Raw genomic sequence first — 24547 nt, 5'->3', positions numbered from 1 at the left:
GGGCAAAATAGGATTTATACTGCCTATGATGCCTTATCTGTTTTCATATATAAATATAAATATAAATATATATATCTTACAAGGGTTTTTTTCCTCCTAGGACTTTTCCCATTGTTTTTTTCTCCTAGGGTTTTTTTTCCACCCCTGGAAGTCAACCTAGCACCCCCTTCTATACGTTATATATTAATCCGCTCACCTGTTCAGTTTAATCTCAGCCGCTGTATTTTGCTACTTATGTTGTCTATCGATTTTTCTGTGTTTCCCCTGCTTCTATTAATGTAAAGCTGCTTTGAAACAATTACTAGTTGTGAAAAGCGCTATATAAATAAAATTGAATTGAATTTTCTTTAAATGCTGTCTAGGTGAGCAGTTTGCTATTTGATTTTAAATCTTTAAATGTTTTTTACATTTTAAGCACATTCTTACCAATGTAATTTGATCAGTATAGGCTTTCTGACTGGCTAGGGGCGGTTTTTTAAAAACTTGCATGCAAAATCATGTGTTAAGAGCGCACACGAGTGGTCACATGCACACATTTTTCTAGTTGCTAGATAAATTTCTAAGCAAAACATAAGTTAAGTTAATGTAAACAGGTGGGACAAAAATCAACAATCCAACCTAGACACAAGTAAAGTGTGTGAAGTGAAAATGAATGGCAACATTATCCATGTAAACTATTCTGGTAATCCAAGGCTGTTTATTTGTGATAGTTTTTTTTTGTACTATTGCCCTCTTAAGATAAATCGCTGAACTTGGATAAAAGCATCTGCTAAATGCCTAAATGTAAATGTTTTTGATATTGCCTTTCCAGGTCAACATTGTGAACGTGAGGACACTTGTCTGTCGAGTCCATGTGCCAATGGAGGCATCTGCCAGGCTCTGCCCAACCGGGATTTCTCTTGTACCTGTCCCCCTGGATACCATGGCCCTCGTTGTCTTAACGACACCGATGAGTGCGCCGCTACCCCTTCTCCGTGCAAGAATGAAGGCATCTGTTTGAACACACCAGGGTCGTATCGATGTAACTGCCCACCAAATTTTACAGGCCGTCACTGCGAGTCGGCTTACGTACCGTGCTCTCCATCTCCCTGCTACAATGGTGGAACATGCCGCCAGATGACGGATACAACTTACGTATGCCACTGCCTTCCAGGTTAGTTTCTTAGAAGAGAAAACAGGAATCCTACCTCAAAAAGATAATGCAAAACTGCAGCAGAAACTAAATTGTTCAGGTTGAACTGAACCTAGGTATTTGTATTTATTTTTCGATGTAAGCTTGAATTTGGGCCAAGTAAAATGTTAGATAAGATCTGATATCACCAAGGCAGCTTTTCTTGTAGCGTTATAATATAGCGAGATCTTGTCACATCTCAGGCTAAACAAACATTCTGCTGTTTTCAAAAACACAAGGTTCTAATGGTCACTACTTCATCCGAGACGCTTATTGTATCTATGTTTGTTTGGGGTTAAACACAGAGAGAGGTTTTAAAGAATCTGTAAGAGTATGTAACATTTGAAGATAACACAGGAACACGCCAAAACCGGTCTCTTACCTGAGGCAGTAAACCCGAGCCGTGAGAAATGTCTGTTTGAGCTTTAAAGTTGAGTAATTACATTTTAATATTGCTGACGTGAGACGGAGCTTCTTATGACACTAAAACCTGTTAATTAATGGGATTTAGGGTAAGTTTGATATAATTTTCCTCGTTATTTTTCTTTAATCAGGTTTTAATGGAACAAACTGTGAGGTGAACATCGATGACTGTCCGAATCACAAGTGTCAGAATGGAGGAATCTGCATGGATGGAGTAAACACTTACAATTGCCAATGCCCAGCTGAATGGACTGGTATGAAAACGTTGAAGTCTTACCTTCTCTGTGTTGTGTACTTATATATTGAATAAAATGTATAGCTTTAGATAAAAGTGTCAGTCAAATGCATAAATGTACATAAATGCAATGCAAAGATCATGGGTTTGATAAGTAAACACGTAAAAATGATAAAATATGTGATGTTAGTGTAAACTCTTTCAAAAAGTGTTTGATACAAAAGAACGTAATATAAATGTTTGAGTTTTTATAATTAACAAAAATACATTACATTATTAAGATGACTCTCTTATGGTGCATTTACAGCAAGCGTTTCAGGCGTCAAAATCGTGCTACTGCGCTTAGTTTGCCGCTTGAACAGTTTGAATGCATTCGCGCGTGTAGAGCGAAGTAGACACGCGGAAAAAGAAAGCATTTGACGCGCGTCAGAGGCAAACTCCGCTTTTTGTGGGAGGGGCGAGTGCTATGCGATTGTCTGTTTGCAAGATGTTGATTGTGCATTTATCGAGAGAGTTACCAGTTTGTATTTGGTCACCTTACTATAGGGGGAAAATTAATGCCGTGGTTCGATAAACATCACGTGACTCAAAAGTGAAATGTGTATTACAACTTACGAGGTTGCCCAATGTCCTCACTGACACTCTTTCAAGCGAGGTCCTTTTTATTCCTGTCTCTATAGAAATAAGAACTTATGTCGTATAGCTCCGGGTGACTGCTCACGGACAATATCAAGCATTCCTTCATGTCGAATGAGTGACTACGGGTGGGGCTGCCGCCACAGCAGCAAGCAGGCTCCTGATTGGTTAACGCGGCGCGAAATTCCACCAAAGTTAAAAATTTTTAACTTGGGCGTCAGCCGCCAATTCGCCTCAAACACAAAATGCACAAAAACACCATTCGCGCGTACCGCGCCAGGTGCTCAATTTGCGCGAACTAGATGCACGAATAGGGCAGAAACGCATCTTCCGTGCCGCGAGACGTCCAGACGCACGTCAACGCGTCTTCACGTTGACTTAACATAGAAATCACTCGCGCTTCACGCCTCTATCGCGGTTGGTGTAAAAGCAGCATTACTCATACATACTAATGTCCTGTAATCTTGACTTTTTTGATCTCAGGTCAGTTTTGCACCAATGACGTGGATGAATGCCAGATGCAGCCCAACACCTGTCAGAATGGAGGCACGTGCAGTAACACACTGAACGGATACAACTGCGTTTGTGTGAACGGCTGGAGTGGCCCCGACTGCTCCGAGAACATCGATGACTGTGCTGGATCGTCATGTAACGCTGGATCCACCTGCATTGATCGTGTTGCGTCTTTCATCTGCAGCTGCCCCCCTGGCAAAACTGGTAAGTAACAACCACCACAGGGAGATCTACTTCAGGCAATTCAATATATCTGTATGGTAAATACTATGTTGATAATCAATAGTTATTTTAAGAGACTTTGGGGTAGGGTTTCCCAGACAGGGTTTAGGTTAAACCGCCCTAAAAGAGTTAATCAGTACAGACATATCATAAATAGTGTATTGTTAGAAGAATCTCTATGAATATTATTTATATAATACACTAAATCCATGTTAAACCAGCTATTACATTTTCATAACCATAGCAATTGTTTCTGTGGTCAAGGCTTGCTGTGTCACATTAATGATGCCTGCATCAGTAACCCTTGCAAGATGGGTGCTCAGTGCGACACAAACCCGGTCAACGGCAAGTTTAACTGTAACTGCGCCTTGGGATACAAAGGCAGCACCTGTGCGGACGACATCGATGAGTGTGTCATCGGTAAGACTGCAATTTTCTGAAGTTAAAGCAGCTCAATATGCAGACAGTACTAATACTTTTTTGAGTCTCTTAACGCACATTTTTTTTGACTTAATCTTTCTATTTCTCACTTGCTATCCATCAGGGCCAAACCCATGTGAACATGGTGGATTTTGTAAAAACACAGAGGGCTCGTTCACCTGTAATTGTGCTCCGGGCTACGAAGGCCCCCGCTGTGAGGTAGACATAAACGAATGTGGCTCCAGTCCTTGCCAGAATGAGGCCACCTGCTTGGACCAGATAGGAGGTTACACCTGCATCTGTATGCCAGGTACACACACACACACACACACACACACACAGAACGGGCCGCTATAATCAGACATATGATGACACACATGATTTGGCACAATGTCCTCTTATTCATCTACTGAGTGTGCCTGTGTTTCTCGTCCATAGGCTTTACGGGAGATTACTGTGAGAATGACATTAAGGAGTGTGCCAGTTCGCCTTGCCTCAACAATGGCAAATGTGTGGACCAGGTCAACCAATTCATCTGCATGTGTCCTCAGGGTGAGTATAATGCTAGCCCATGCCGAAGGATTGCTTCTTTACTGCTACAATTTTCACATGTCCATTGTAACATTCTGTGATTGTATGTATTGACTTCCTCAAAGACAGTCATTCAAGTCATGTCTACGGAGATACTTTTGATTCAGCTGATAAATGTGTATGTTTTGACCACAGGTTTCACTGGGGAAGTGTGTCAGATTGACATTGATGAGTGTGCCAGCACTCCGTGCCAAAATGGGGCCAAGTGTGTAGACCGACCTAACGGCTATGAGTGTGAATGTGCTGAAGGTGGCGTCATAAACTCCTACTCTTATTAAAATCTTGTTTGTTGTATTTACAGTGTTGCCTAATATAACATCAGCAATACATCATGTTAAAGAAATAGAAACTGACTTTTTCTATATCTCATATGCTGGTCTCTGAAGGTTACACAGGGCCGCTGTGTATGGAGAACATCAATGACTGTGAACCAGCTCCCTGCCACCATGGTGAATGTATAGATGGGATTGCATCATATTTCTGCAGATGTTACCCGGGTTACACGGGTCGCATCTGCAATGATCAAATAAGGGAGTGCCTGAGTGACCCCTGCCAAAATGGTGGACGCTGCCTTGACATGGTCAACATGTACCAATGCAATTGCCTGCCAGGAACCTCAGGTGAGTCTCAAACATGGTATTTACCTTTTCCTGGCTTTCAAGGGGCCTTGCTGTATGTTACTAGCAAAGATTGTGGTAGTTTAGTTTCTATTACCTCTTTCCACCCTCTATGACCTTTAGCTGTTGAACAAGCAGTGCTACGTAACTTGAGTTAAGGATGTTAATGCGCTCATGATGTTACTATCAAGAGGATATTCGAATGATGTATTTTTGCACATTTAGAAAAATGGTCTACACCATACGTCTTAAATGGGACATTTCACAAGGCTTTTTAAAAGATGAATAAATAAATCTTTTGTGTCCCCAGAGTACATATGTGAAGTTCTAGCTCAAAGTACCATATAAAAATGTATTATAGCATGTTAAAATTGCCACTTTGTAGGTGTAAGCAAAAATGTGCCGTTTTGGGGTGTGTCCTAAATGCAAATGAGCTGATCTTTGCACTAAATGGCAGTGCTGTGGTTGGATGGTGCAGATTAAGGGGTGGTATTATCCCCTTCTGACATCACAAGGGGAGCCAAATTTCAGTGACCTATTTTCTCACATGCTTGCATAGAATAGTTCACCAAAATAAGTTACTGGGTTGATCTTTTTCACATTTTCTAGGTTGATAGATGCACTATATGTCCCCTATTTTCATAATATGTCCCCTTTAACAAATTGTTTTCCATAATATGCTACAATTTAAAAGATCTTCAAAAATCCCAACACACCACCCAGCAACTTGCTTTATTTTGTTGAACTGTTAAGGGTCTCAAAGAAAACAGAGTTCACTACTCCCCCTGCTGGACACAAAGTAGCTTCCTTACAACACACCCAGAAAACATAGGCTGAATCCCAAACCGCCTACTTCCATACTATATAGTACACAAAATAGCGCTTTTTACATACTATATAGTATGGAAGTAGGCGGTTTGGGATTCAGCCACAGTCTAACTCACACTGCCTTAAGTCTTTTCGGTCTTTTCATCTGCCAGTTTTGCTTTCGAGCATTTTGTACCTGTCTTACATCGTCTTTGTCTCCTCTACATAGGTGTGAACTGTGAGATTAACCATGATGACTGTGCCAGTAATCCCTGCCAGCACGGAATCTGTGAGGATGGAATCAATGAGTACAAATGTGTGTGCGAACCTGGATACACAGGTCTGTTCACTCACACATGGACACAAATACAAATGTGTGCAAATGCGTTTCATTCTTGAACCATTCTTTACAACTTCTGTGTAGATTGTCACCCAGTTTTACTGTTTTCTCTTGTCTGTCTCAGGGGAGAGATGCAATGTGGAGATAAACGAGTGCAACTCAATGCCATGTCTGAGCGGAGGGACCTGTGTGGACAAGATCAACGGCTTTCAGTGTTTGTGTCCGGCTGGGACGCATGGTCCTCTGTGTCACACTGGTGCAGACTACTGCAGCCCCCAGCCTTGCCAGCACGGAGAGTGTGTTGAGCTGCAGAATGGGTAGGGTTGGCCGCTATGCATTTCTGATGTTATTTCCCCAGCTTAACTAGTTTTCTGGCTTAATTTAGTTAAATGCCGAGTATGTTTGTGCGCATAGGTACCGCTGTGCATGTGAGGCTGGCTGGGATGGAAAGAACTGTGAACGGAAAAAGAACGAGTGTCAGTCGAACCCCTGCGAGAATGGTGGAACCTGTCATGACCGTCTAAACGGCTACACCTGTGTGTGCCCCCGTGGATTTGGAGGTAAAGGGGAAAATATTTCACTTGCATTTTTACACTGCAAAAAATGATTTTCAAGAAAAAAAATTCTTTGTATTTTTGTCTTGTTTTCAGTAAAAATATCTAAAAATTCTTTTTTTTTTTTATCCCATCTATACATTAATGCTGTGTTTTGGGAGATATTAAGTATTTTTGTACCTGTTTACCACTCAATTCCTCAACTACACCATTAGCTTATGTAAAATATCAAATTTTTATGAAAAATTCACATAACATTTGATCTAAATTTGATATTTTTGGTCTAAAAACTGGACTTATTTTCTTGGATAATTTTGCTTATCAAGAAAAAGCATCTTAATTTAAGAATGTTTAGATATTTTTACTGAAAACAAGACAAACATATTTTTTTCTTGAAAATCATTTTTTGCAGTGTATATGATGTATTAATATGTTGTTTGTCATCCTGTTTGTAAGCCAGATGTGTAAATACTGCATTCTAGGTATTGTAGTCACCTTATTTTTTGCTATTTTCTCTTTTAGGTTTCAACTGTGATATAGATATAAATGAATGTCATTCAAGCCCTTGTTTGAATCAGGGAACCTGCTTGGATCAAATCAACAGCTACACTTGCCTCTGCACTCTACCTTTCACAGGTGACACACATTCACATGGATCACAGTTTCATCTCTGGATTCATTAAAGTGACTTAACATCACTCACTCTATGGATGTGTTTTTTTTAAATACACAGGGAAACACTGTGAGGAGAAGTTGATCCCATGTGCGTCTCAACCCTGCCAGAGAGGAGGCACATGTCGACCGTCCCAGGATTACACCTCATACACCTGCACGTGCCTCAGTGGCTGGGAAGGCAAGTGCTTGTATAATTTGTGTTTGCGCTTGTATTTAACCCTTTTAACATGTTGTTGAGATTCAATTTGGGTAATCCAATTATTCTGTAAAATTTAGAAACGCAGAATCTGTCCAGAATATATGGGATCGTTTTCTAATTTTCATTGAACACACAATAACACACTGTGGTGCATATAGTCATAAAATCAGAGATCCTTCACCCATTTAATGAATAAGCACAGGAGATGCGTTTGATATGCATGTTACCCCCATGTGTAAAGGCCAGAGTGTCTCAGCATCACCATAGATGGATCTTAAAACCAGGTGCAAACAGGGCCTTCGCTGTTACTTTTAAGCAGTGACCCCAATACATTTTACCTAGCCCACATGACCCACCTATTTTCAGATCTCCAATAATCCACAACGTCTGATTGTTGTTTGTGTTATGTGTGTATAGGAGCCCAATGTACAGATGATGTAAACGAATGCAGGAAGAACCCATGTCAGAACGGGGCTCGGTGTATCAACACAGTGGGCAGCTATCGCTGCGAATGCCAGCCTGGATACACTGGAGTCAACTGCCAGACCAACATTGATGACTGCATCTCCAGTAAGTTGAACATTGCTGTTTTAAACTGAAAGTTTCAGTGTACAGTGTCCATTTAGCAATGTCACGTTACAGGAACTTTCCCTTTGCTAAGAGTATTGCACAATGTTTTGAGAAAAATGTTAGCTAAATGACCCGTGCTGTCCTGTGTCATACTTAGCAACCCTAATCTGTTTTTTCCTCTTCTCCAATCCTTGCCGTAATGGTGGTACTTGTGTAGATAAGGTGGGGCGTTTCTTGTGCGAGTGCAGGGCTGGTTTCCATGGGGAGCGTTGTGAGGAGGAACTGGACGAGTGCATCAGCTCCCCCTGCAGGAACGGAGGCCGCTGCACGGACTACGTGAACAGCTACACATGCGAGTGCCCGCCGGGATTTGATGGGATCAACTGTGAACGCGATATCCCAGATTGCACCGACACGTATGTTTTCTGAACAAATTATATATAAATATAATAATATATTATATAAAATATAATGAATTATATTTTTATTTTATTTATTATTTTTAGATGCTGTGTCTTTTTTCAAGTTTTACTTAAGTGTTGTTGTGGTAGTTTATAATGGTATTTTTTAAATAGTGCTTGACTTGTTACATACTGTATGTTTTGTAAATGTATCAATCCAATGTTTGTTTTGTCTGTGCTCCCACACCTCCTGTCTCAACAACGGATCGTGTGTGGATGGAATTAATCGTTTCTACTGCCGCTGTCGACGTGGTTTTTCGGGTCAGTTTTGCCAGTTTGAGCTGAACGAGTGTGACTCTCAGCCCTGTAAAAATGGTGGCACCTGCATAGATGGCTTGGGGACGTTCCACTGCACCTGCCCATTGATGTACACTGGAAAAACCTGCGAGGTACAAACAGTCCACTCTTGGAACATGAACTTTATTTGTGCCACAATGTCTAGATACTTACATAACCACAGATATTAATACAAACACTAAATATTAACCAATCTGCTTTGAAGTTCCACTAAAGGACAAGTTCGGTATTTTACACTTAAAGCCCTGTTTTCAGATTGTTTATGATGAAATATAACGGTTTTGACTGAAATTTGGACATATGCTGCTGCCCCGAGAATTTTCGGGTGTTTGATGTTTCATCTCCCACCTCTATAATGGGTTTATAGGTGCACAGGAACAATCCTTCCTAAAATGCATTAAACTTTCATTTACAAAGACGTGAAACTCACAGAGTGGTCAGGGGTGTTCACTGATATGCTCACACAAAAATCCTCGAGCCAGCATCATATGCCCAAATTTCAGTCAAAACCGTTCTATTTCATCTGAAAACAGGGCTTTAATTGTAAAATACAGAACTTGTCCTTTAAACATCTAATCTAAAAATTTAAAACATATCACTGTGGAAAAGTCAGGAATTATTTAAATGATGATTTCCAGGTCAGGAACGGTCATGAAAATAAATACGATCCTAAAACGGCATGCCAAATTTCTATAATAAATATTTATGTTAATTATACTAAGCTGTGATATTTCATTGGTTTAAAATAGCTTTTGTGAGCACAAATCCCTTATCGACTTAGCACCAATAGTAGTCACAGCTACTCGGCTCACTTTGATTTGCAATCTATAATTTGCTGATTGTTGTCAAACTAGATAATGATTTATGTTTCCTTCAACAGTCAATAGTGAATGTATGCAGTCAGATTAAGTGTCAGAATGGAGGTACATGCATCCAGAAGGAGATGGATTGGAGGTGCAGTTGTATCCCTGGGTGGACAGGCCTGTACTGCGACATCCCCAGCATGTCTTGCCAGGCTGTTGCCATCAACAAGGGTGAGACATGAAAAACTTTGAGCTATAATGACATTTAAGCTGTTGGAAAGTCAGTTGCTCTGTTAAGTATTAAATCAGTATTGTTGTGTGTGTATACTGTAATAGGACTCTAATAAGGGGTATTTGATAAGTTGAATTAAACAACTTTTGGGGTCTGCTTGTGATCCAGGTGTGATGCGGGACAAGGTATGTAAGAATGCGGGACGCTGCGTGGACAAAGGCAACACACACGAGTGTCGGTGTCAGATAGGTTACACTGGCAGTTACTGTGAGCTGCCGGTGGATGAGTGCTTGTCCAACCCTTGCAGGAATGGAGGGACGTGTACGGATTATCAGGGAGGATATGATTGCCAGGTAACCTTACTTTTAAATTTGTAAAAAGATATATTAGAATGTCATTGAATCGTCTTCTGATATCCAAATCTTTCTCTATCAGTGTAAAGCAGGTTATCAGGGTGTGAACTGCGAATATGATGTTAATGAGTGCCAGTCAAATCCTTGTCTCCACGGAGGCACCTGCATTAACCTGGTCAACAGTTTCTCCTGTGCATGTCCTCACGGCACCAAAGGTACCGCCTACTGCCTGCTTATTTTTGTGGATCGTTAGTAGCGTTTCATTATGTAAGCATCCTCTCACCTTATGTTTTGCAGGTTTGCGGTGTGAAGTGGACATAAATGAGTGTGCCTCAGAGTTGAACCCGAGCTGTCTGAACGGTGGGCAGTGTGTGGATGGTTTGGGCCGGTACACCTGCTCCTGTCCTCCTGGTTTTACCGGAATGCATTGTGAGGGTGATGTAAATGAATGTCTGTCTGGACCGTGCCATCCCCCTGGCACAGTCGACTGTGTCCCACTCGCCAATGACTATCAGTGCCGCTGCCGTCTTGGTTACACAGGTGAGAAAGAAACGCAAATATATTGTTTTATTCTGTGTGTTATCGTTTTAGATGATTCACAATAACTTGTTCACATTGACAGGTCGACACTGTGAGTCAATGGTGGATCTGTGCCAGTCCAAGCCGTGCCACCACAACGGCAAATGTTCGATGAACATGAGTTCAGGGCATGGATACAGCTGCACCTGTCAGCCTGTAAGTGCTGCGCTATTATGTATGCATGTGTGCATGCTCTCCCTTCCTAGTCAGTGGATCACTGTCATGTTTTGTATGTTACCTTGATTTCTATACAGTAAACAGCTAACTAATTTTAACTAATTCTTCTCGGAGAGGTGTTGGAGAACATTCAAATGTCTGATGTGTGTCTTTTGCTATACTGTCTGATCTTGCTCTTACAACCTGATGTGAGTGCATGTGACTCTTTGCTTTGCTTGTAATTCTTTCCTTTTCTTAAGGCTGTTTGTCTTTTGTTTTCTTATTCTCATGCTTGCACTAAAGACAGAAGCTGCATATATCAGGTATGAAGTTAAAGACTGATCCTTAAAGAAGAAACAGGCGATCGGTTGAATATATGTACAATATAACTTGCAATGATTTTACTGCTACTAGAAATGTCAGTAACATCCTAATAACAAAGCTGACCATGCAAATGCTATATAATAGTCCCCTGCTATTGAAAGTTACCAAGGGAATTATTTTCAGGCGCTGCATAATATCATTGCGCCTGCTGCAGCAATGTTACGACAGCAATGTCCTTTGTTATTACGCCAGAATGAGAGAATAGTTGCTATATGAAAAATGTGCCTAGGCATCTGTCTCAAGATAGCTCAGCGCTCTGATTTGGTTGCCGTGGTGTGTTTTTTTTTTTGTGCGCACCTGACGGCTGCTTCATTTCTTACAGGGTTTCACTGGATTCAACTGTGGCGACTACATCTGTGACATTCATTGTCAGAATGGTGGGCAGTGCGTTGATGTGCAGGGGCGCCCACAATGCCAGTGCAGAAATGGTTTTATTGGCCAGCGCTGCGAGATCTTTTGCATGTGTCATAACGGAGGTACCTGTATCCCAGATCCATGGGATTCCAACAAGTTTAGCTGTCGCTGTGCACCTGGATACAGTGGGGCGGACTGTCAGATTCTCACTAACATTTATCCTACCTGCCCATATGTGGAGTGTAAGCAACGGGCAGGAGACAACGTATGTGACCCGCAGTGTAAAAACAAAGAATGCGAGTGGGACGGAGGCGACTGTTCGCTGCGCTGGAAAAAGACCTGGGGGAACTGCAAAGCCTCTGTGCCCTGCTGGGATTTATTCCGTAATGGAAAGTGTGACCCAGAATGTAACAATGCTGGCTGCCTTTTCGATAGCTTTGAATGCCAGAAAGGTCCCGCGAAAGACCCGAAAACTTGCAGATATGTGTGATGGTACATTTACCCCGCACTCCACAAAAAGGTTTGCTCTTCATTGCGGCACGAGTTTGTCAGATGCGTAAATGCATAAATTGCAGGGAATGTCTATCAATAGGGTACGATGTGTTGCCTAAAACTTTCAAATAAGTAAAATGAATAACGATTATTTAAATCAGTGGTTCGCAACCTTTTTCAATTCAAGGCCCCCCCATTGCCCAAAACAATATTTGTAGCTTTGCATGACTAGACAGATGTTTATTCATTACAAAAATAACCAAACAATAAAAAATATATAGATTATTAAATATATGATTATATATTTGGGTTGATTTATCTTATTTTAACCCGTTAACTGGCGCTAGGGCTGTCACAATGATTAAATAATTGTCTCATTGTGATTGTTTGACCTAATCGCGATGATTTCAGATCATCGCAATGATTGCATATCTCTTTAAAAACCAAAAGAGGGAGCTGCAGCGCCTGTATATACGAGACCGTATCTAATGGCGCACCTTAACTGACAGTGTAACGCGATACGTTGCAAAGCCTTTTAATACAGTGGAAATTTTTTTTGTGTTTATTTCTTATGAAGAATTTTCAGTTTTGGAAAGATATATTCATGAAATAATTATTATAATAGTGATGTGTATTAATATTTACTGCCAGATAAACCTTGCAAAAGATTTAATTTAAATTATCACAACAATGTATGAAAATTATTTCATGAACAATTTATTAGACTTAGACTTAGAATTCCCGTCAGCCAAATTTTATTACCGTGACAACCCTAACTGGCGTTGTCCCGTGATCGTGACACCGAAGTTTATTTCAATATTTTTTATGTAAATGTTAATCTATCACGACAAACTATATTGTTGGAAAGCTCTAAGAATGTATTTGTCATATTTCAAAACCTTTAAGCTGTAATAATAATGCAGTAACTGTAATTTATTAATTTGTGACAAGAGTATGCAGCAAACCTCACAACCTTAGTTTTTTGATAATTGTATCATGAATTAAAAACAATACTATATTGCATTTTTTTATTTATTACAAATCAATGTAAACTGCTATAAAAAAATATTTTTTACCTCCAGACACTTCTGTAAAAAAATGTTAAAGTGCCTTCTTTAAAACAAGACCAAAATTAACCTTCTAGACCAAAAAATGTCAGAGTTATACAACCCCAAAACAGAAAAAGTTGGGACATAGTAGAAATTGTGAGTAAAAAAGAAATGGAATAATTTACAAATCTCATAAACTTATATTTTATTCACAGTAGAATATAGATAACATATCAAATGTTGAAAGTCAGATATTTTGAAATGTCATGCCAAATATTGGCTCATTTCTGATTTCATGAGAGCTACACATTCAAAACAAAGTTGGGACAGGTAGCAATAAGAGGCCAGAAAAGTTAAATGTGCATATAAGGAACAGTTAGAGGAGGACCAATGTTTAGGAATAGGAATGTTGTCCTATTCTTGTCTAATACAGACTTCTAGTTGCTCAACTGTCTTAGGTCTTCTTTGTCGCATCTTCCTCTTTATGATGCACCAAATCTTTTCTTTGGGTGAAAGATCTGGACTGCAGGTTGGCCATTTCAGTACTCAGATCCTTCTTCTACACAGTCTTGATGTTGTAATTGATGCAGTATGTGGTCTGGGATTGTCATGTTGGAAAATGCAATGTCTTCCCTGAAAGAGACGACGTCTGAATGGGATCATATGTATCTAGAACTTGGATAAACCTTTCAGCATTGATGGTGCCTTTCCAGATGTGTAAGCTGCCCATGACACACGTACTCATGCAACCCAAAACCATCAGAGATGCAGGCTTCTGAACTTAGCGCTAATAACAACTTGGGTTGTCCTTGTCCTCTTTAGTCCGGATGAAATGGCGTCCCAGTTTTCTAAAAAGAACTTCAAATTTTGATTCGTTGGACCACAGAACAGTTTTCCACTTTACCAAAGTACATTTTAAATGAGCGTTGCCAAGGGAAACCGCCTGTGCTTCTGGGTCATGTTTAGATATGGCTGCTTTTTTGACCTATAGAGTTTTAGCTGGCAACAGCGAATGACAAGGTGGATTGTGTTCACTGACAATGTTTTCTGGAAGTATTCCTGAGCCCATGTTGTGATTTCCATTACAGTAGCATTCCTGTATGTGATGCAGTGCTGTCTTAGGGCCCGAAGATCACGGGCATCCAGTATGGTTTTCTGGTCTTGACCCTTACTCACAGAGATTGTTCCAGATTCTCTGATTCTTTGAATGGTATTATGCACTGTAGATGATGATAACTTCAATCTCATTGCATTTTTTCTCTGAGAAACTCAGAAAACTATTTTTCGCTGCATCATTGGGGGAATTGGTGATTCTCTGCCCATCTTGACTTCTGACAGACACTGCCATTCTGAGAGGCTCTTTTTATACCCAATCATGTTGCCAATTGACCTAATAAGTTGCAAATTGGTCTTTCAACTGTTCCTTATATGTACATTAAAATTTTCTGGCCTCTTATTGCTACCTGTCCCAATTTTTTTTGAATGTGTAGCTCTCATGAGATCCAAAATGTGCCAATATTTGGCATGACATTTCAAAATATCTTACTTTCAACATTTGATATGTTATCTATATTCTACTGTGAATAAAATATAAGTTTATGAGATTTGTAAATTATTCCATTTCTTTTTTACTCACAATTACTACAGTGTCCCAACTTTTTCTGTTTTGGGGTTGTATAAATTTGTCTTATTTAAAATAATTTAAAGTCATCTTAAGGTCCCCTTGGAAATCTGTTGAGGCCCCCTGGTTGAGAAACACTAAATTATGTTCCTGGGTATATAAAACATTATAGTTTTTGTGAAGTGCAATTTTGGGTTGAATGCAAATTATAGGATATTGTAAAACATAGAGGGCATACAGACAGTTGTTGTGTGTAAATTTACCTAATTTTCATGCTTGGTTAATTTTTATGTTAATAAATAGTTTACTTAACTTGTCTTACAACAAACGACATGGGTTTTGTATACCCTACACCTGGAAAGTGGCAGCATTTTGCAAGTAAATGTATCTCTGTCTCACGGTTTGTCTGTCTCCTGATTTTCTCTTCAGATATGACCAATACTGTGCAGACCATTATGACAATGGCCATTGTAACCAGGGTTGTAACACAGAAGAATGTGGCTGGGACGGTCTGGACTGCGTTACGGACACTACTCCCAAACTGGCAGACGGCACGCTCGTAATCGTGGTGTTGCTGCAGCCCAAAGAGCTGCTGGATGACATAAGAGGTTTCTTGCGCTCTTTGGGGACAATCCTGCACACCAACCTGCGGGTGAAGCAGGACGAACACCAGAAACCCATGGTGTACCCTTATTATGGGAACGAGGACGACAACTTGAAAGATGGTGTCGGCACGATGAAGCAACGTGGAAAACGAGAGCTGGGGAGAGAGGTCATTGGGTAAGTTTTTTTTAAACCCACCCATTCTAATAAAAACTCAAAGCTTCATAAAAGTGGTCTAGATGACCAATTTTAACAGACTAATTGTAATTCATGTCTCTGTGCTTTAGATCAAAGGTTTTTCTGGAGATTGACAATCGTCAGTGTTTCCAGCACTCGAATGCATGCATCTCCAACACAGACCAAGCCGCGTCCTTCATAGTTGCCGAGTACCTGACGTCTGAGCTGCCGTACCCCCTGGAGTCCGTCGATAGTATGTATACTACCAAAAGGCATTTTATGGCCACAGCAAAACAATAATTTTCAGTTTCATGCTCATACTTAAAAAGCTTGATAACCTCTCACTTGTACCTTAGGTATCCCACGCCCAACCCCACCCCCTTTTATGTATTTGATTGCTGTGGCAGCAGCTATCATCTTGCTCATACTGGTTTTGGGTGTATTGGCTGCCAAGCGCAAACGCAAGCATGGAACTTTATGGCTTCCTGATGGCTTTTTGGCAAAGAAGGACAGCAAACGCAGAGAACCAGTGGGCCAGGATGATTTTGGCATGAAGTAAGTGAGGCTGAGTTTTCTTGGGAACTTTTCACTTAGGTCGTATTTTACGATTTACTGATGTACGTTTATCTCGTAAATATGATGCTTGAACTTCTAAATCTTTGGCAGTGTTTCACGTCGGATGACATCTGAAATGATTTAATTTTCTCCGTATTTCACCTTTCTCAGGAACATGCAAAAACCACAGGATGTAGGGATGATGGATGGCAGCTCTACGCACCACTGGTCAGAGGAGGATCATCTGTCATCTAAACAACCCAGGGTGAGAGACTGAATCTCCAGCCATGAAGATGACAGGATGCAATCTTATTAGGGTTTTTTCACGTTGTAGTTAACCCTAGGTTACCTTCTTGTACCTTTTGGGTTTCACACACTTGTAACTTTGACAGTACTCAGGGTTCCCACAGGTCCTTGAAATCCTTGAAAGTTTGTGAATCTGGAAGGAAAAATTAAAGGCGCTGGGAAGTTTTTGAAAATATACATGCATAGATACAGGTCATTGAAAGTGCTTGAATCTATTTTATGCAAGAAGTTTTTTGGAAAAAAATCCATATTATTTCCTGTGTAGTGTAGGATAATCATAAAATTCTAGACTTTTTAAGCACACGTACCAAACTGTTCACTTTAAATGCTTATATCTTCTGTATGTGAATGTTGATTCATACCTTTTTTGCATAGTTGTGTTTTGAAAACGTCTCGGGTTACGTATGTGTTGTTCCCTGAGAAGGGAACGAGACGCTGCGTCTCCGTTGCCATACTTCCTGCATCCCTGTAATGCCGTCTTTGGCAATATTTCAGATAGCGATATACTTCCTTGCTCTCGCGTCAACTTGCCTCACCATTGGTTGAATATGTTAGACACATTCAGACGCATTTACCCTCGGAGGCATCCCTAAAGTGTCACTGCAGCGACGAAGCGTGAGTTCCCTCTAAAGGGAACTGTAACAATGTATCTTTAAAGGTAACACAATGTAACCTTGCTCTCACTTGAAATGTGTCCTTGAATTTGAGAGTATTGGACCTGGAAAGTCCTTGAAAGGTCCTTGAATTTGAAGTTAACTAAGGTGTGGGAAGCCTGAGTACTGCTTTTGAACTTGAAATCATAAACCCTAAATGTACAATGTGTTAACGTGATAAAAACCCCTTTCAAGTATTAATAAACTGAACGCACCCATTCCACAGATGGAGGATAAGCCCCTGCTTCCTATTGGAGTGGATGGAGGGGTGGACCGGAGGGAATGGACCCCGCAGCATCACAAAGCTGCTGACATCACACTTACCCCTCCTCAGGCTGACATAGATATGGACAGCCTGGATGTCAATGTCAAAGGACCAGGTAATTACATTTTTTGATATTTCTCCTATAAAATCTTCTTTTTACATTTATACTTATGCTTTTGGTGATTTTTATATTTTATTATTAAGTATTTGCATTTTCCTGGAAACCAAGTCTGTACATTCTCTCTCTGTCTTATAGATGGGTTCACTCCTCTCATGCTGGCATCATTGCGGAATGGCAGCAGTCCGGATTGTGGCAGCATGCTGGGTGATGAAGAGGAGGAAAGTGGTGCAGACGAGCCTGGCCCAAATGTTATCACCGACCTTATCGGACAGGGCGCGTCACTCAATGCCCAAACTGATCGCACAGGAGAGACGGCCCTTCATCTTGCTGCACGATACGCTCGTGCCGATGCTGCCAAAAGGCTGCTGGACGCCGGCGCCGATGCCAACGCTCATGATAACATGGGCCGCACCCCTCTGCATGCCGCCGTGGCAGCAGATGCCCAGGGAGTCTTTCAGGTGAGAGAATGTGCTTTTATGTTTTAATCACTTGTTTGTTAAACATACATGGTCATGTAAAATGTGAAAAATGTAACAAAGTAATTTATAAGTATGCTTAAGAAAAATATTTCAAAGTTGCTTTTTGTGAGTTTAATCTGTATGAAATAAATAAAAAAATCCTTATCTTACATGTTTTTTAGATTCTTATCCGTAACCGGGCCACAGATCTTGATGCCCGCATGAATGATGGCACCACACCACTTATCCTGGCAGCCAGACTGGCAGTGGAGGGCATGGTAGAGGAATTAGTGCACTGCCATGCAGATGTCAATGCTGTGGACGACCATGGTAAGAGAACACAGAACTAATATGTGACCCTGTCTGTGAAATCCAAGCTTAAATATCATGATCCAAGTTTAATTTCATAAATACGATAAATGAATGCAGAGAAAATAGTACATATATCAGTAGTCTTTTTTTAATCTCATTGATCGTTCTCTTAGGTAAGTCGGCTTTGCATTGGGCAGCTGCTGTCAATAACGTAGAAGCCACACTTGTGCTACTGAAAAATGGAGCAAACAGAGACATGCAGGACAACAAGGTAAGAGCTTCTGTGTCTATTTATTTCTTTGAATGTTTTTTTTATTCAAATCCATAAATTTCATGCAGGTAACGCATACATTTAATTCCAAGGAAATCGAAATAATAATAAACAGTAATTGTGTAATTATAATCTGTCCCTTTGGATAAAAGCATCTGTCAAATTCTGAAAAAATGTAAGTGAAGTGCACTTGGTTCACTTTTGTTTGTATTGTGCTGCAGGAGGAGACCCCCTTATTCCTGGCAGCCAGAGAAGGCAGTTTTGAAGCAGCTCAAGTCCTACTAGATCACTATTCAAACCGCGATATCACCGACCACCTTGACCGTCTACCGCGTGATACTGCCCAGGAGCGGATGCATCATGACATTGTGCGTCTGCTGGATCAGTACAACCTGGTGCACAGCCCACATTCCGGGCCTAACCACATCGGCAACGGCGGAGGGCACTCTTCCATGGTCTGCGGGGCGAATGGAAATGGATTCATCGGTATGCGTCCAGGACCGCAGGGCAAAAAGAATCGGCGAGGTGGAGCCAAAGCGGGCGGCGTTACGGCTGGGACAGCCAAAGACCTGAAAGAAATGAAAGCTAAGAGGCGGAAGAAGCCAGCTGGAGGGGAGGGACCGGGTGTAGTTGCACCGGCCGGAGCTGTGGGGAATGGCACCAAACCTGCCGGCGGTCTCTCCGAGAGCTCAGTCACCATGTCACCTGTGGATTCCCTGGAGTCTCCGCACTCGTATGCCGGAGAGACGGCCGTCACATCCAATACGGCCAATTCTCCCCCTCTGCTAAGCAGCCCATCCGTAAGGCCCATGCTGCCCCCTGTCAGTCACATGCTGGGCCAGCAGCAGAGCTGGGCCAATCTGGCCAAACATGGCTACAACGGCCACATGTTTAGCCTCATGCAGCCCCACCAGATGAGCACAGGCCACACAGGCATGCAGCAGCACCACAACCCCGGCATGCTCACCCCGATGAATGTCACCATGAGTCGAGAACAGCTGCCACCCATCGTCACCTTCCAGATGATGACAACAGGTGGGCCAAACCTCCACAAGCAAGCGCAGCAAGGGCAGATGCAGGCACAGGGCCAAAACCAGGGCCAGGTCCGTGCACAACCAGGCCAGCACCTGCATTGCAACCAGAGTTTGATGTACCCCATTTCTGACGTAGGAATGCAGCACAGCCTCTCACACACCCTTCATGGTCACAACCACGCCCTCTCACACGGGCACGGTCTGGGGGATGGGCAGGCGCGACAGGTGGCGTCCTATCAGCCACGCCAGAGCCCTGTGGATAAATATCCCACCCCACCTTCCCAACACAGCTATGCCCCTGCTGGCTCTGAGGGAACCACCCCGGGTCATCCGGCACACCCCACCAGCGAACACCTACCCTACCTCACCCCATCGCCCGAATCACCCGACCCCTGGTCCTCCTCCTCTCCCCACTCCAATTCAGACTGGTCCGATGTCACCACAAGTCCCACCCCTCTAGGAAACACCCATTCAATGCCTCCTTCCTGCCACACACACATTCCCGAACAGGCTCAGCTGCAGGCCCAGTCTGTGCAGCCTGCGCAGTCCCAGCAGCCGCAGCGCAGCAGCGTGTATGCGTAGGAATATGGACCTCGGTGGTGTACTCTAACCTTTTAAGTTTAATCGCACCCCCATTTTTATTTTTAATTTTTCCTGTCACGGGAGTAGCCAACAATCAGTCTTCCTCTCATTTTCTGCTCTGCATGTACCAGTCGACTTTTTTGACCCTTTTGTTGGAACTATAAAATTGGATCACGGATGTCTTTCAAGCAGAAAAAAACCCTTTTAGGATGTTCAACTGTTACACATGGACAATCACACTGCCAAGTTATCTATTGTTACTGTCCCATTGTGGAGTTTTTACATATTGAAGGAAATTTTCTCATTTAATTTGCATTCTCTTATTGTTGCTAAAGCCAGATATGCTTAGGTGGTACCAATCTGCATGTGTTCTCACGAGTTTTTCTTTAAATCAGCCTAAATCGATGAAATCTGTGGTACTTTTTTCTGGTGTTGTGTTTAGATTGGAAGCATGAATGTGTATGTCATGCCCACATACATCTCATTCATATGTGGTTCAGAGCTAAATTGCGGTGTAAATAGTTAAATGTCTCTTAAAATGTTACTTTGTATGTATTTCGTTGTCTGTTACTATGTATCTTCTGCCGTGCCAATGATTTTAAGAGTTAAAATGAGGTGTGTAAATACAAAATGGTTGAACTTTGTTTCTGGTATGCAGTATTCTGTGGCTTCACCAATATGACCGACGCAGGTTAGGAGAGGAATTCAAGCAAAAAGAAGAGGTTTGGACAAATATCACATGTGCCTTTTACAATGTATTTGTAATCATTGTTACTATATTTTGGTTGCGTTCATCCTGCCTGGTGTTATATTAATATTCTGGGCAGTTTTTCTGGTTCTCTTTGTGTTTTTATTTACTGTACGTGTCTTTAAATACATGTATTCTATGTATTTTCTTTATTGTAATTACAATCAGTTTGTCTGTGCAACCGTTCAAATCACTTGGTAATTAAGAAATCATACTTTATACGATTTAAATGTATTGTTTATGATTGATGTTTTTCAGCAAAGCTTTATACGCCTGATTAGTACAATCACAATTTTCTGTGTTTTGCACAATAAAGCCCCTGCATCTCGTGAACACCAAATAAACACTCACAATAGTATTTAGAAAGCCATGCGTACATTAGGCAGAGTAATGATGAAATACTCCTAAAGGTCTTATTAACTTTCGGTATGTTGTGTTTGTTCTAATGGGTGACTTAGTGATTTTGTATGGTCCGGGTCAATATTAAGCAAGTTTTTGCGTAAACAACTTTTTTGTTATTTTGTAGTCTCCAAAAAAACTGGTATCATTATGTGCCTGTGATGCAAAATGTTCTCACAACCCTCTTATAGCACTTATGACCCCATTAACAGTCTAAGTAGTGTACTGAAATCTGAATTAGTTTGTCTACCAAATAAAGATCATCGCAAAGCTTCCGGACCATCGTATTTTCACCCAAATGTTATGCAAAGCTATTTTTTATAAGTGCTGTATATAGTTGTTTTTATGCATATTGTACCTTCTTTTCCTGTTCACCAAATATATGCATACTATATGCTAGAATGAAGTAATTGTTTTGTCTTAGTATTTTGTAGATGAAAATTTGATTGAAAGAACAAATGTCTGTATTGGAAATAAACCAAACAAATTGTGGATTACAATAGTGGTGAATCACACAAATAAAGGAAAAGCCTTACAAATGTATTTAGTTGAATCCTTTACTGCAGCTTGCACGCACTGTGAAAGTTATTTATTCATCACGATCTACAATAAGGGTTTGTGCTAGTTAATGGCTCAACAATCGTTATTGATCAGTATAGGGACTGGCGTAACATTTCAGCAGGATGACAGTGTTAAAAATGTACTGATATGCCTTGAAATGCACGACTTTGTTTCATGTGTTGATGTTATTTCCACTTAAACAGAACTGATTGGCTCCTCCCATTTTTACAAGCCAACAGGGTTTAATTTACATCACAGCCTGAAATCTGTTGAGGAGCCCAAAGTGCAGAATGATGTCATAAAAATCTTTAATCCTAATAGGTGAAAGTGAGAAGGTTTGAATGTTTATACTGTATCTTCTAAATGCATTTTCAGCATTTTGGAGCACAGTTTATAGTTTATAAATATCATTAAGGCTAACAGTCACACTAAAAGCCAAAACTTTTAACTCATTCCCCACCAGCCTTTTTTTCTGATTTTCACAAAAGTTTAACAAAAAAATTTTTCCAGGATAATTTTTTCTAAATATATATATAAATATAGACCGTTTCAGCAGTAACAACATAAACAAGCGGCTGTCGCGGTCCGCACGTAACTTCCGGTAAACTCCGCTAAGAAAAAATAACAACAAAGTTCTTAAAAACGTAGTTTATTTATATAACAAGCAAAAAAAACAACAACACATAGATTACCTAGGAAACCAAAACATTTGTTATTTTCGACGAGGCATTTGTTCAAGACATCAGTTTAGCAACTAGTCAGACCATTAAAAAAACGAAACCGGAAGTAAGGTTCGGATCCAGACATGTATCACGTGCGTCCGATGAAACCGTCTATACAAATATATTAAATTAAGAACAGACCCTCTGCTTTCAAACAAACAATAAACAAACAAAACGGGGGAAAAAAACGTTTCATCCTATCTAGACGGTTTCAGCAGTAACAACATAAACACGCGGCTTTCGTGGTCATCGCGTTACTTTCGGTAAACTCTGCGAAGAATAAATAACAACAAAGTCCTTTTAAAGTAGTTTATTTATTTAACAAGCAAAATTGACAACACGTAGATTACCTAGGAAACCAAAACATTTGTTATTTTCGACGAGGTATTTGTTTAAAAGTTCAGTTTCAGCAACTAGTCAGACCATTAAACAAACAGAAACCGGGAGTTCGGACCAAACGCTTATCCCCAGCAAACACAAAACGTTCCCCTAACGTTAGTTTTACGGTTTCTAACATTAAGGTAACGTTATAATAACGCTAGGAGAACGTTATTTTTAGGTTAGTTTAATGTTTTTCTAACATTATTCTAACGTTCTCTTAATGTTATTATAACATTAGAATAACGTTAGAAAACCGTTAAACTAACCTAAAACTAACATTCTATTTCTGTAAAGAAAACTTTCCTGGCTAACCAAAAACAAACCTAAAAAAAATAACGTTATGGGAACCAAAAACTAACGTTAGGGGAACGTTTTTAGAACCAAAAACTAACGTTAGGAAAATGTTTTAGGAACCAAAAATTGTTAGCTGGGTCGCGTGCGCCCGATGAAAAATCTGAATATTTGCATTTTTGTGAAGGAATTTTTTTCAGAGATCAGATTATCAAAATGTAAACAAAGTGTAAAAGTAATAAATAATGTTTTGCTTCAGTTTTTTAATAAATTGGGTAAGTGCGCCATCTAGTGGATAATCATATTACCCTAAAAACTCACCAGGAACACGTTTTTCATGAAAACGTTTTGTCTTAATTGACGAGTAAAACAACGAGATAACTCGTCAATGGCGGGGAATGAGTTAAAATTGATATTTTCTTTGTGCTGTTCATGCTATTATTGCAAATTCTTTATGTAATGTAAAACTCCCACACTTACATAAGTTTTCTCTTCTTTTAGGGGCCATTTTCATTATTTCAAAACACCTTGCACTCACATATCTTAAAATATATCAGTGCCATTGTTTTGTCTCCAGGTGCATACCAGTAATGTTTTTTGTAAGGTTTGTTTGAAGAAAAAAAAACTACTTAAATGTCCTAATATCACTAAGGTCTAATCCTAGATTCATCTAAACCATGTCCATGAAACTGCCCCTAAATGTTCCATAGGCAAAAAATAGCATAAATCATTTGATCAGATTTTAATCTATTAATGATGACAATAACATTTGCAATATAGTACTATATGAAGAGTTTGGTTCGAAAACTTTAAATTAAATTTTTCAAATATCTTCTTTTTTTGATTGTGCATTCCAATTAATATCAATCAAAACTGCAGTTGGTTTGTTTTGATTTTAGCCTTAATTTCTACAAAAACAACAAAAAAAAACCAGCTAAGTAGCACAATAAAAACATGATAACATAATAATAAACATGTTTTGACAAAATTTTTAAAAACCGAGTTATGTCGTTTTGGAACCAAACTCTTCATATATTTTATTTTACATACTATACATTTTTTAATTTCCCCATTTTTGTGGGTTCATTGTTCTCATGTAAAGCTGCTTTAAAACAATGCAACATTGTTTGACTAGACTTTTTACTGTTTTGAAGAACTTGCAGTTTGTCCTTGCTTTCAACTAGTTTTGTAAGCCAATATTTGTATAACCTAGTAATTGCCTGTTGCTAGCTTATTTGGTTATTTAGCCAACGACCATTTAATAAAAAAGCTAATGTATGCAAATATATTCAAATAAAGAGAGAACTTAGCAGAGAAGATCCCACAAAAATCGATGTCATTCTATCCGCCGCCC

The 24547-nt window shown here is 40.2% G+C and overlaps 1 protein-coding gene across 1 annotated transcript in view; it reads left to right on the top strand.

Moving 5' to 3' along the window:
* Positions 1 to 21781, top strand: part of notch2 (notch receptor 2) — a 53005-nt gene extending 31224 nt beyond the window's left edge. Inside the window, exons 4-34 of the mRNA XM_073867946.1 lie at positions 812 to 1153; positions 1726 to 1848; positions 2949 to 3182; positions 3465 to 3620; positions 3745 to 3930; positions 4059 to 4172; positions 4347 to 4460; positions 4598 to 4831; positions 5865 to 5975; positions 6100 to 6292; positions 6390 to 6535; positions 7052 to 7165; positions 7263 to 7382; positions 7821 to 7973; positions 8161 to 8389; positions 8622 to 8823; positions 9612 to 9765; positions 9935 to 10119; positions 10202 to 10334; positions 10417 to 10659; positions 10742 to 10854; positions 11561 to 12078; positions 15184 to 15534; positions 15645 to 15787; positions 15891 to 16089; positions 16261 to 16354; positions 17275 to 17428; positions 17570 to 17892; positions 18075 to 18222; positions 18378 to 18475; positions 18697 to 21781. Coding sequence (XP_073724047.1) covers positions 812 to 1153; positions 1726 to 1848; positions 2949 to 3182; positions 3465 to 3620; positions 3745 to 3930; positions 4059 to 4172; positions 4347 to 4460; positions 4598 to 4831; positions 5865 to 5975; positions 6100 to 6292; positions 6390 to 6535; positions 7052 to 7165; positions 7263 to 7382; positions 7821 to 7973; positions 8161 to 8389; positions 8622 to 8823; positions 9612 to 9765; positions 9935 to 10119; positions 10202 to 10334; positions 10417 to 10659; positions 10742 to 10854; positions 11561 to 12078; positions 15184 to 15534; positions 15645 to 15787; positions 15891 to 16089; positions 16261 to 16354; positions 17275 to 17428; positions 17570 to 17892; positions 18075 to 18222; positions 18378 to 18475; positions 18697 to 20091 — 7022 coding nt within the window. The 3' untranslated portion in view covers positions 20092 to 21781. The remainder of the gene's footprint in view (positions 1 to 811; positions 1154 to 1725; positions 1849 to 2948; positions 3183 to 3464; positions 3621 to 3744; positions 3931 to 4058; positions 4173 to 4346; positions 4461 to 4597; positions 4832 to 5864; positions 5976 to 6099; positions 6293 to 6389; positions 6536 to 7051; positions 7166 to 7262; positions 7383 to 7820; positions 7974 to 8160; positions 8390 to 8621; positions 8824 to 9611; positions 9766 to 9934; positions 10120 to 10201; positions 10335 to 10416; positions 10660 to 10741; positions 10855 to 11560; positions 12079 to 15183; positions 15535 to 15644; positions 15788 to 15890; positions 16090 to 16260; positions 16355 to 17274; positions 17429 to 17569; positions 17893 to 18074; positions 18223 to 18377; positions 18476 to 18696) is intronic.
* The last annotated feature ends 2766 nt before the right edge of the window (positions 21782 to 24547 follow it).

Source organism: Misgurnus anguillicaudatus, chromosome 5 (genome assembly GCF_027580225.2).
Source record: "Misgurnus anguillicaudatus chromosome 5, ASM2758022v2, whole genome shotgun sequence".
Classification (NCBI taxonomy): Eukaryota; Metazoa; Chordata; class Actinopteri; order Cypriniformes; family Cobitidae; genus Misgurnus; species Misgurnus anguillicaudatus.
Note: the sequence above shows the minus strand (reverse complement) of the source record. Positions and strands in the feature narration are given on the sequence as shown.